The 12,419-nt window shown below is 38.9% G+C and overlaps 1 protein-coding gene across 1 annotated transcript in view; it reads left to right on the forward strand.

Moving 5' to 3' along the window:
• Window positions 1–11,544, forward strand: part of LOC100952166 (activating transcription factor 7-interacting protein 2-like) — a 63,337-nt gene extending 51,793 nt beyond the window's left edge. The window contains exons 10-11 of the mRNA XM_023509118.1: window positions 10,353–10,438; window positions 10,896–11,544. Of these exons, the coding sequence (XP_023364886.1) occupies window positions 10,353–10,438; window positions 10,896–11,309 (500 nt within the window). The 3' untranslated portion in view covers window positions 11,310–11,544. The remainder of the gene's footprint in view (window positions 1–10,352; window positions 10,439–10,895) is intronic.
• Window positions 11,545–12,419: the final 875 nt, after the last annotated feature.

Raw genomic sequence — 12,419 nt, forward strand, 5'->3', positions numbered from 1 at the left:
CAGATTTTAGCCAAAAGAGTGAATTACCATCTGGGGCTGGGAACCAGTTTTAAAGCCTCATCCAAATTTAATGAAAAGTTTAAACCCACATCTGAGATTTTCAATAAACTCCAAATAGGATAAACACAAAACCATACCGAGACATGATGTCATAATCAAGTATCTGAAAACGAGATAAAGAGAAAAATGAAGATGCAATATAGACAGAAGAACAAAGAATTCACAGAATTCTCGGCTAGAGCAATGCAAACCAAAAGACAATTGAATGGCATCATTCAAATGATGGGAGAAAATAACTGGTATCCTAGAATTCTATATCTAGCAAATATGTCTTTGAAAAATGAAAGGAAAATTTGCTGCTAATAGACCTTTGCTGTCAGAAATAAAGGAAGTTGTTTTAGTTATAGTAAAAAATGATAGAAGATGGAAAGTGGGGCTGACTCAGTGGCTCACACTTGTAATCCTAGCTCTCTGGGAGGCTGAGGTGGGTGGATTGTTTGAACTCAAAAGTTTGAGACCAGCCTGAGCAAGAGGAAGACCCTGTCTCTAAAAATAGTATCTGTGTGTCATGGCGGGCACCTGTGGTCCCAGCTACTCAGGAGTCTAAAGTTTGAGAATCACTTGAGCACAAGAGTTTGACATTGCTGTGAGTTGTGATGCCATGGCACTCTTCTGAGGGTGACAAAGTAAAAAAAACAAAACAAAAGATGGAAAGTGGATCTGCACAAAGACTATAATACCCTTATTGTAGAATAGTATGTATAGAAGTGAATGTATAACTACAGTTGTGCAAAAGATGGTCAGAGGACTAGAAGCATGCTATTTTAAGAGTCTTACATTGTATGAGAGTAGAATGGTATAATGTTTTCTGAACAACTTTTTTCAAGAAGTAGAGCTAATACAGTAATAGTGGAAATAAAACAGACTTAAAAATATGCATTCTAAAAGAAGCCACAAAAAAGTGAAGAATTGGCTTAGTGCCCATAGCACACTGGTTATGGTACCAGTCACATACTCTGAGACTGGTAGGTTCGAGTCAGACCTGGGCCTGCTAAACAACAATGGCAACTACAACAAAAAATAGCTGGGCATTGTGGCAGGCCCCTGTAGTCCCAACTACTTGGGAGGCTAAGGCTAGAGAATCCCTTGAGCCCAGGAGTTTGAGGTTGCTGTGAGCTGTGACTCCACGGCACTCTACCCAGGGCGACATAGTGAGACTCTGTCTCAAAAAAAAAAAAAAAAAGGAAAAAAAGTTAATTAATGAGACTAATATGAAATAAAAGGTAAGGTGATAGACTTAAACTTGACCATACTGATAATAAATATAAATGGTCTAAACGCTCCATTAAAAAACAGACATTATTAGACTGGATAACAAAAAAGATTTAACTATATCATCAACTACAAGAGATATGCTTTAAATATAAATACACAGATTCATTAAAATTAAAACGATAGAAGAAGATAAACCATGCAGAAGCATGTAAACACTAAGGATAAGCTGGAGTGTTCTATTACTATTAGACAAGTAGACTTCAGAATAAGAAATATTAGATAAAGGCCATTTCATGATGATAAAGCAGTTATTTCATCAAGAAGACAAAGTAGGCTTGGCGCCTGTGGCTCAAGTGGCTAAGGTGCCAGCCACGTACACCTAAGGTGGCAGGTTCGAATCCAGCCGGGGCCCGCCAAACAACAATGACGGCTGCGACCAAAAAATAGCCAGGCATTGTGGCGGGCACCTCTGGTCCCATCTACTTGGGAGGCTAAAGCAGAAGACTCAATTTAGCCTAGGAGTTGGAGGTTGCTGTGAGCTCTGATGCCACGGCACTCTACCCGGGGGGACAGCTTGAGGTTCTGTTTCAAAAAAAAAAAGAAAAGACAAAGTAAAACTACATTTATTAATACATGCACTTAATAGTAGAGCTTGAAAATAGCCAATGCAAAAACTAATAGATAATTAGAGGTAATTATAATTGATAATTAAAGATGCCAACATTCCTTTCAGTACTTGATATGGTATAAAGACAGAAAGTCAGCATGGCTATAGAAGCCTAAGCAGCACTATAAACATACAACCTAATTGACATTTATAGAACACTCAACCCAACCATAATAGCAGAATACACTTTTTTTGGGGAGGGGGAGACAGATTCTTACTATGTCACCCTTGGTAGAGTGCTGTGGTATCACAGCTCACAGCAACCTCAAACTCTTGGGCTTAAGCAATTCTCTTGCCTCAGCCTCCCAAGTAGCTGGGACTACAGGTGCCTACCACAATGTCCAGCTGTTTTTTTGTTGTTGTTGTTCTTGTCATTGTTGTTTTTAGCAGGCCCAGGCCAAGTTCAAGCCTGCCAACCTTGGTGTATGCAGCTGATGCCCTAACCACCGCTGACCTATGGGCACTGAGCCAGAATACACGTTCTTTTTTAAGTGCATATGAAACAGTGCATTAAGGTTGATCAGGTTCTGGATCATGAAACAGGTGTCAAAATGATTACCAGGATTGTAATCAGTCCAGGCGCAATGGCTTATGCCTGTAATCCTATTACTCTGAGAGGCCCAGGCGAGTGGATTGCTTGAGCTCACGAGTTGAGACCACCCTGATCAACAGAATGACCCTGTCCCTACTAAAATTAGAAAATGGAAAACCCCCCCCACCCCCACAAAACTAGCAAGGCTTTGTTGCAGACGCACATAGTCCCAGCTAATCTGATGGCCTAGGCAAGAGGATCACTGAAACCCCGGAGTTTGAGGTTGCCGTGAGCTACAGTGATGCCAGGGCCCTCTAACCCAGGATGATAGAATGGGACTCTGTCTCAATAAAATAAAAATAAAGTGATTGTAAATTGGGTGGCACCTGTGGTTCATTGGTTGGGGGCTGGCGCCATATACCTAAGGTGGTGGGTTCCAACCCAGCCCTGGCCAAACTGCAACAAAAAAATAGCTGGGTGTTCTGGTTGACACCTGTAGTCCCAGCTACTCAAGAAGATGAGGCAAGAGGATCTCTTAAGCCTTTAGTTGGAGGTTGCTGTGAGCTCTGATGCCACTTCACTCTACCAAGGGCACTAAAGTGAGACTGTGTCTCTAAAAAAATAAATAACATTACCCTGATACCAAAACCAGGAAAAGACCCAACTAAAAAGGAGAATTTCAGACCAATTTCACTCAAATGCATCTGAATTTCACAAAAATTCTTAGCAAAATCCTAGCCAATAGATTCCAGCTTATCATCAAAAAAGTCATACATCATGATCAAGTAGGTTTCATCCCAGGGATGCAAGGCTGGTTTAATATACATAAATCCGTAAACGTCATTCACCATATCAACAGAAGCAAAAATCAAGCCCATATGATCCTCTCAATAGATGCAGAAAAAGCATTTGATAAAATCCAGCATCCTTTTCTAATTAGAACACTGAAGAGTTTAGGCATAGTTGGCACATTTCTTAAACTGACTGAAGCCATCTGTGACAAACCCGCAGCTAATATTTTACTGAATGGAGTTAAACTGAAAGCTTTTTCACTTAGAACTGGAACCAGACAAGGTTGTCATCTATTGCCATTACTGCTAAACATAGTGCTGGAAGTTCTAGCTAATAGAATTAGGCAAGACAAGAAAATAAAGGGCATCCAAATGGGAGCAGAGGAAGTCAAACTCTCCCTCTTTGCTGATGATATGATCTTATGTTTAGAGAACCCCAAAGACTCAACCACAAGACTCTTGGAGGTCATCAAAAAATACAGTAATGTCCCAGGATATAAAATCGATGTCCAGGCCCAGCGCCTGTGGCTCAACTGGCTAAGGCACCAGCCACATACACCTAAGGTGGCGGGTTTGAATCCAGCCCAGGCCCACCAAATAACAATGACAGCTGCAGCCAAAAAATAGCCAGGCATTGTGGCGGGCGCCTGTGGTCCCAGCTACTTGGGAGGCTGAGGCAGGAGACTCGCTTGAGCCCAGGAGTTGGAGGTAGCCGTGAGCGTGATACCACGGCACTCTACCCAGGGGGACAGCTTGAGGCTCTGTCTCAAAAAAAGAAAAAAGAAAAAAAATCAGTGTTCACAAGTTAGTTGCTTTTGTATATGCCAATAACAGCCAAGATGCGAGACTAATTAAGGACAAAACTCCTTCACCATAGCCCCAAAGGAAATGAAATACCTAGGAATATACCTAACAAAAGAGGTGAAGGACCTCTATAAAGAAAATTATGACGCCCTAAGAAAGGAAATAGCAGAGGACTTTAACAAGTGGAAGAACACACCATGCTCATGACTGGGAAGAATCAACATTGTTAAATGTCTGTACTTCCCAATTCAACGCCATCCCTATTAAAATACCAACCTCCTATTTTCAAGACTTGGAAAAAATGATTCTGCATCTTGTATGGAACCAGAAAAAAACCCGTATAGCTAAGGCAGTTCTTAGTAATAAGAACAAAGCTGGGGGGCATCACCATACAAGATTTTAGGCTGTACTACAAGGCCATAGTGGTCAAGACAGCATGTACTGGCACAAACATAGAGACATGGATATTTGAAATCGAATAGAAAACCAGGAAATGAAACCAACAACTTACAACCACCTAATCTTTGATAAACCAAACAAGAACATACATGGGAGAAAGACTCCCTATTCAATAAGTGGTGCTGGGAGAACTAGACATCCACATGTGAAAGACTGAAACTGGATCCACACCTTTCTCCACTCACAAAAATTGATTCAAGATGGATAAAGGACTTAAATTTGAGGCATGAAATGATAGAATTCCTCAAAGAAAGCATAGGAAAAACACTAGAAGATATCAGCTTGGGGAAAGACTTTATGAAGAAGAGTGCCATGGCAATAACAACAGCAATAATAAATAAATGGGATTTAATTAAACTGAAAAGCTTCTATACAGCTAAGGGGACAACAACCAAAGCAAATAGACAATCTACCCAGTGGGAAAGGATATTTGCATATTTTTAATCAGACAAAAACTTAATAACTAGGATCTATAGAGAACTTAACCCACATATATCAGTGGGGAACCTCTCTAAAGAAAACAGACGAATGGCTAGCAAATATGAAAAAATGTTCATCCTCCCTAATTATCAGAGAAATGTAAATTAAAACCACCTTGAGATATCTAACCTCAGTGAGAATGGCCTATATCATAAATTGCAAAACTGCAGATGCTAGTGTGGATGTGGAGAGAAAGGAACACTTTTACACTGCTGGTGGGACTGCAAACTAATACAACCTTTTTGGAAGGAAGTATGGAGAAACCTCAAAGAACTCAACCTAGACCTCCTGTTTGATCCTGCAATCCCGTTACTGGGCATCTATCCAGAAGGGGGAAAAAACCTTTTATTATAAAGATACTTGCACTAGACTGTTTATCGCAGCTCAATTTACAATTGCTAAAATGTAGAAACAGCCTAAATGCCCCTCAATCCAGGAATGAACTGGCAAGCTGTGGTATATGTATACCATGGAATACTATTCAGCCATTTTAAAAAAAATGGAGATTTTGTAGCTTTTGTATTAACCTGGATGGAGGTGGAACATGTCATTCTTAGTGAAGCATCTCAGGAATGGAGAAGCATGAATCCTATATATTCAACTTTGATATGAGGACAATTAATGACACTATAGGGCATGGAGGAAGGGGTGAGCAGACAGAGAAGGAGGGAGGGGGTGAGGGTAAGAACAAAGGGGAAAAAAAGAAAATATTGACTAATTCTCACATAAATTGGATTCGATTTTGACTAAAGTACATCACTTAAACATTAATTTTTACTTCAACTTGTTAATATGTTGTTTAGGATACAGGATACTGCATCCTCATTTAAAAGTGAACTATGTTTGTAATTTCCCCGTTATAATAATATATTTTTTCCAATTTTAATATCAGGTGTATCCAGATTAAGCAGATGATTTTGGAGTATTTCTTCCTTTTCTGTTGTCTATAAGATTTTGGCATGATCTGTTTTTTGAAATTATCTTCTATTTTTATTTATAAAATAAATATTTATATTAGAAAAAACAGAAGGTTTAAATTGAACAGTCTTAGTTTTTATCACATGTTAATGAAAGAACAAATTAATCCCCAAACAAATAAGTGACATTTCATTGTATCTAAGGGGTTGACAAATAAACACAGGAACATATTCTCAACATCATTAGGAAAATTAAGACAATAATAAGATACTATTACATACCCAAAGAAATGACCAAAATGAAAACAACTGAAAATATGAACTGTGGGTGAGGATATGGAGCAAACTTGGATTCTCATGATTTTCAGGTAAGAATATAAAAAGGTAAAAATTGGAGATTTCTTAAAAGATTAACTTTTCTTTTACTATGTGACTATATTCCACTCTTTGATATTTACGAAAAGGTAATGAAAACTTATATTCACCACAATGACTTTTACATTAAATATTCATAGCAGCTTTATTCATGATAATCCAGAACTAGAAATAGTCCATATGCCTGTCAGTAGGTAATTGGATAGATTGTGGTATATCTATAAAATAAGATACTAAATAAAAAATGAAATTTTTTGAGACAGAGTCTCACTCTAGCACCCTGGGTACAGTGCCATGACGACATAGCTCACAGCAATCTCAGACTCTCGAGTTTAAGTGATCATATTGCCTCAGTTTTTAGTAGAGGCGGGGATCTTGTTTTTTGTTTTTTTTTTTTCCTTCAGGAACTACAGGCACTTGCTATCATGCGTGGCTGTATTTTTAGAGATAGGGTCTCGCTCTGACTCAGGCTGGATTCGAACCTATGAGCTTAGGCAATCCACCTGCCTCAGCCTCCCAAGTAAGTGCTAGGAATGGGGGATGAGGGAGTGTGTCTTATTCTTGCTGAAGCTGATCTCAAACTCCTGAGCTCAAGCAATCTACCTGCCTTGGCCTCCCAGAGTGCTAGAATTTATAGGTTTTTAGTGCCATGCCCAGCCAAAAACAAAACATTGATATATGCAATTACATGGATAAATTTCAGAAACATTCTGATGGACAAAAGAATTGTACATGCTATATGATTCAGTATATGTGAAATTCTAGAAAAGGCAAGTATAATTTTTAGTGATAATACACCAGTGGTTTCATAGGGCTAGAAGAGAGGGATTGTCTGAGAAAGGGATACTAAGGAACTTTTGGATTGATGAGAATATTCTGTGTCTTTATTTTGGTGATAGTTTGACAAAGTTTTTACAAACGTACACATTTCTCAAAATTTAATTTAATAGGCCCAGCGCATGTAGCTCAGCAACTAGGGCGTCAGCCACTTATACCTGGGCTGGCCTGTTCGAACCTGGCCAGCTAAACGACGACAGCTACAACAAAATAGCCAGGCATTGTAGCCAGCCAGCTACTTGGGAGGGTGAGGCAAGAGAATCACTTAAGCCCAAGAGTTGGAGTCTGCTATGAGCTATCATGCCACAGTACTCAACTGAGGGTGACATAATGAGACTGTCTCAAAAAAAAAAAAAAATATATATATATATATGTGTGTGTGTGTATGTATGTATATATATATTTATATATACTTAAAAAGCCACGTTTTCTTTGTTGAGCATTCTCATAAAATCAAAACAAAGTAAAAACCACATTTTGGCTGGACATGGTAGCTTAGTTTATAATCCGAGCACTTTGAGGGGCCTACGTAAGAGGATTGTCTGAACCCAGGAATTCAAGGTTACAGTGAACTGTGGTCCATGCACTGCACTCCAGAGTGGGTGACAGAGCAAGAAGATGGGTCTGTCTATGTATGTATGTATCTATCTATCTATCTTCCTTCCTTCCTATCTATAAATATTAATCTAAAGCCATTCATGGATCTTTCCCCTTTGCATCAGTTTTTAAATATTTTTAAAGAACCATTTGTACAATGTGTTAGCATGGACAGATACATGTGTCTACAAGTGTGTATACATACAGCAAAGGATCTGGAAAGTCAAACACCAGAGAATTAGGTTAGGTTGAAACCAAAGACTGCAATTTTCACCTGGCTGTTAAATGAACTTCCTTAAAAAATAATGAGGTACTCATTACTGCTCCTTTGAGAATACAATACAACCAAGACACCCATTACACATTTTTATGTAGATGAAGATAAAAGCTGGAGAATTATTTATATGAGGGGGGTAAATGTCCTGTCTTATCTCTTTTTGAAGCAGAGTCTTCCTCTGTTGCCCCAGGAGAGTGCAGTGACATACATCGTCATAGCTCATCGCAACTTCAATCTCCTGAACTCAGTAGCTGAAAGTACAGGCACCAAGCATGACACCCAGGGGTCTTGCTGTTATTCATGCTGATTTTGAACTCATAAGTTCAAGCAGTTCCCCACTTCAGCCTCCCAGAGTGCTAGGATTATAGGCTTGAGCCACAGTGCCCAACCTGTTTTGTCACTTATCATAAAGTTGAGTATCTGTCTTAGCCTTTTTTAATTTCCAAAGGGCCATTTGAGCTACTGCTTTGAAAGAAGGACTGTTATTTATGGAAAATTATATTTGATAGGATTTTTTGGTATTAAACTGTTGACTGGAAAATTTAAAGGAGGTTATTAACAGATTTTTTTTTTAATGGAGGATATGAAATGGAAGAGGAGGGTGGAAGGGAGGAAAGAAAGATCTGGCATCAGTTCTTGACCTGCAGATCATGATTTTACGAATCTAGTTCTAAAATTAAACCAGGGCGGTGCCTGTGGCTCAAAGGAGTAGGGCGCCAGCCCCATATGCCAGAGGTGGCGAGTTCAAATCCAGCCCCGGCCAAAATCTGCCCCCCCAAAAAAATTAATTAAATTAAACCAGTATAAAAAGGCAATACAAATTCTCATAGAATTAAAATCATTACTACTTTTGGAAAGTTTTTTTGTATTGTTCTGTTTTGGAGGGTACCCTGAGTGGGCACAAACCAGAAAAGCTTTTTTAATGCCAGTAGATGGGGAGACTAATAATTTAACTTTGAAACACAATGCAGAATCTTGCTCATCCTTGTCAGTCATAAGAAAAATAAAATTGTCTCAGTGCTTGTAGCAAATGGCTAAGGTGCCAGCCACATACACCAGAGCTAGTGGGTTCGAATCCAGCCAGGGCCTGCCAAACAACAATGACAATGACAACCAAAAAATGTCCAGGCGTTGTGGCAGATGCCTGTAGTCCCAGCTAGTTGGGAGGCTGAGGCAAGAGAATTGCTTGAGCCCAGGAGTTAGAGGTTGTTTGCTGTGAGCTGCGATGCTTTGAGACAGCTTGAGGTTCTGTCTCAAAAAAAAAAAAAGAAAAAGAAAAAGAAAATTAAAGAAATTTCATTTGGGAGATTCATAAAGTACATTAAATAGTTATGTCACCGAACACATAGTGAACCTAAAATGGTTTTTATTGCTTATTAGATATGTTCAAATATCTGGACCTGTTAGCTACCCAACTCTTAATACTTTCTGACCTGAGACTCCTTCTCTTACCATATTTACCCTCCCCCAGTTGTTTTTAAACTTACAGCCTTTTTCCTCCCTCACAAACACTTTTTTTCTGTCCATCCCTTTCTAACTCACCATCTGTTTCTCTCTTGCATTTTCCTTTCTCTTTCTCCTTCCTCCCCCTTCTTTGCTTCAGTCCACAATTTATATCTGATTCTCTCTAGACTAACGTGGACACCATCAGTAGAGATTTCTTTTCTTTTTCTTTTCTTTGTTTGAGACAGTCTCACTATGTTGCCCTGGGTAAAGTGCTGTGATGTCACAGTTCACAGCAACCTCAAATTCTTGGGCTTACGTGATTCTCTTGCCTCGGCCTCCCAAGTCGCTGGGACTACAGGCACCTGGCACAACACCTGGCTATTTTTTGGTTATAGTTGTCATTGTTTGGCAGGCCCAGGCTGGATTTGAACCTGCCAGCTCAGGTGTATGTGGCTGGTGCCCTAGCCGCTGAGCTACAGGTGCAAAGCCAGTAGATTTTTTAAACTGTAACCTGCATGATTTTTAGTTTGAATCCCAGGACTTGTGTGTCTCATATATTTATACATGATTATAAGTGGCTCTGTTTGTGGACATCCTTCTTGGCTTACCAGAAGAGAATTTGCCTCTAAGGTCATTGAGCTGGGATCCCTCTCCTATGTGCAAATCTACCTAGTTCCCATATGCATAATGACCAAAGTGTTTACCTTAAGAGGGGAATTTTTGTTACCTCAAAGGAAAATTTTCTATATTGACATTTGAAGTTTTATCAAAAGTATATCTTCATATTTCACAATTTTGTAATTTTATATTATTACCTAAGATGTAAATTATTTGCTTAAAGGATGTGGAATTATTACAGATAAATTTTGCCTTTTAAACTTTGTATTATTCACAGAACAGCCAATATCCACCCTGGAGTCACCTTCAAAAGCTGTTTTAAACTCTAAAGAAACAATCCCAGTGGCACAAAATGCAGCCCAGGTACTGCTATGAAGTGCTCTGTAAGAGATACTCCTTCCAAATTGAATGGGAAAGTACATGTTTTACTCTGAAGAAATAATTGGTTCACATTTCAGCTTAAAAATCCTTTTAATGTGCTTTTTAAAATGTACTATGTTGAATCTACTTATTTATACAATTAAAATAATTCATTTGTATTTTACAGAAGCTACAGAAATGAAAACAAATACATATTTTCATTCAAATTAGAAAAGCATTTTTGTATTAAAAGCAATAGTCATTGTTGATACACTGACACTGTCACTAAATTAGTATAATATTTGAGAACACAATTTAGAAATTAAATGGAATATTCATCCACAGTATCTGGGACCTAACCCACTCTGGATTTGTGATGTTACCACTTCTGTTGACTGATACAAAATAATCAGTATCCACCAGGCCAGCTTGCTAAACTTTTTTATAAATTTGTTTTTAGGTTCTTGAGTCCTTTGAGCACCTACCACCTCTTCCTGAACCACCTCCACTGCCACCTGAACTGTCAGACAAAATCCGAGACACACTTCCTCCCCAGAAGCCTGAGCTCAAAGTCAAACGAGTTTTGAGACCCAAGGGCATTGCCCTAACTTGGAACATCAGCAAAATTAATCCCAAATGTGCTCCTGTGGAAAGCTACCACCTCTTCCTGTGTCATGAGAACTCTAATAATAAGTTAATTTGGAAGAAAATTGGAGAAATTAAAGCATTACCACTCCCAATGGCATGTACTTTATCTCAATTTTTAGCTTCCAACAAATATTACTTTACCGTCCAGTCAAAAGACATTTTTGGGCGGTATGGACCATTTTGTGATATAAAATCTATTCCTGGGTTTTCTGAAAATTTTGCCTAAAAAGAAGTCTATAATAATTATATATAAAGTACTTTTTTTATTATTTGTTTGTTTACAACATTAGTTTAACACTATTTGCCATTTATATACGCTAGTTCAGATTGTGAACCTTTTGTACAGGGACAGTCCTCTTACATATGTTTAAGTGGCTTATAGTTTCATGAATTTGATTTGTATTAAATATGTACTTTAATATGTATGGATATGTTCTGAAACATACATTATCATGGACCCACATCACTAAAGTGTACTGTGAACCATACCTTTGGTGACTATGGAACTGCTGCTTGTATCAGAAACCCTGGGTAGAAGCAGCCACTGTCTCCTCTGTTAACAACCAGCTTTCCTGCTTGTTTAGCTATAGAAAAAAATAGGTTCTTTACTAATGCCAGATCATCCCTGGGGTGTGTCTCCACCGAGATTTTATGAAAATAAATGTCTTCCATGGCTATCTGAATGCCGAGTGGGCTATTAATTTGCACCTCTCTTTTCTTTCTCTCTCGATCTCTTTTTTTTTAGTCAGTCATTTGGTGAAGTAGTCTGGAGATTTTCCCTAAATTTGTTGGTAGACTTAGATGTAATGCAATTTGTTAAACATTGTGTGCTGTGTACACAAAACCATATATTATCTCTTATAAAATCCTTATCCAGCCTGTTGTTTTAGTTGAGAATGGAGTTGTCCTTTCAATTTAAGGTTTTAATTTGATTATTGTATGTATAAACACTATTCTCTGCTCATTTTCCAGCTGCCATCAGTACTAACACTAAGCCTTTAATAGTAGATGGGTTTGGGGCAGTGCCTGTGGCTCAGTGAGTAGGGCGCTGGCCCCATATACCAAGGGGCTGAGGGTGGTGAGTTCAAACCCAGCCCTAGCCAAACTACAACTGCAACAAAAAATAGCCAGGCATTGTGGTGGGTGCCTATAGTCCCAGCGACTCAGGAGGTTGAAGCAAGAGAATCGCCTAAGGGGCAGCACCTGTGGCTCAGTGAGTAGGACACTGGCCCCATATACTGAGGGTGACGGATTTGAACCCAGCCCCGGCCAAATTGCAAAAAAAAAAAAAAGAGAATCGCCTACGCCCAGGAGTTGGAGGTTGCTGTGAGCTGTG

This window comes from Otolemur garnettii, unplaced genomic scaffold, assembly GCF_000181295.1.
Source record: "Otolemur garnettii isolate 467f Iridium unplaced genomic scaffold, OtoGar3 scaffold00369, whole genome shotgun sequence".
Taxonomy (NCBI): domain Eukaryota; kingdom Metazoa; phylum Chordata; class Mammalia; order Primates; family Galagidae; genus Otolemur; species Otolemur garnettii.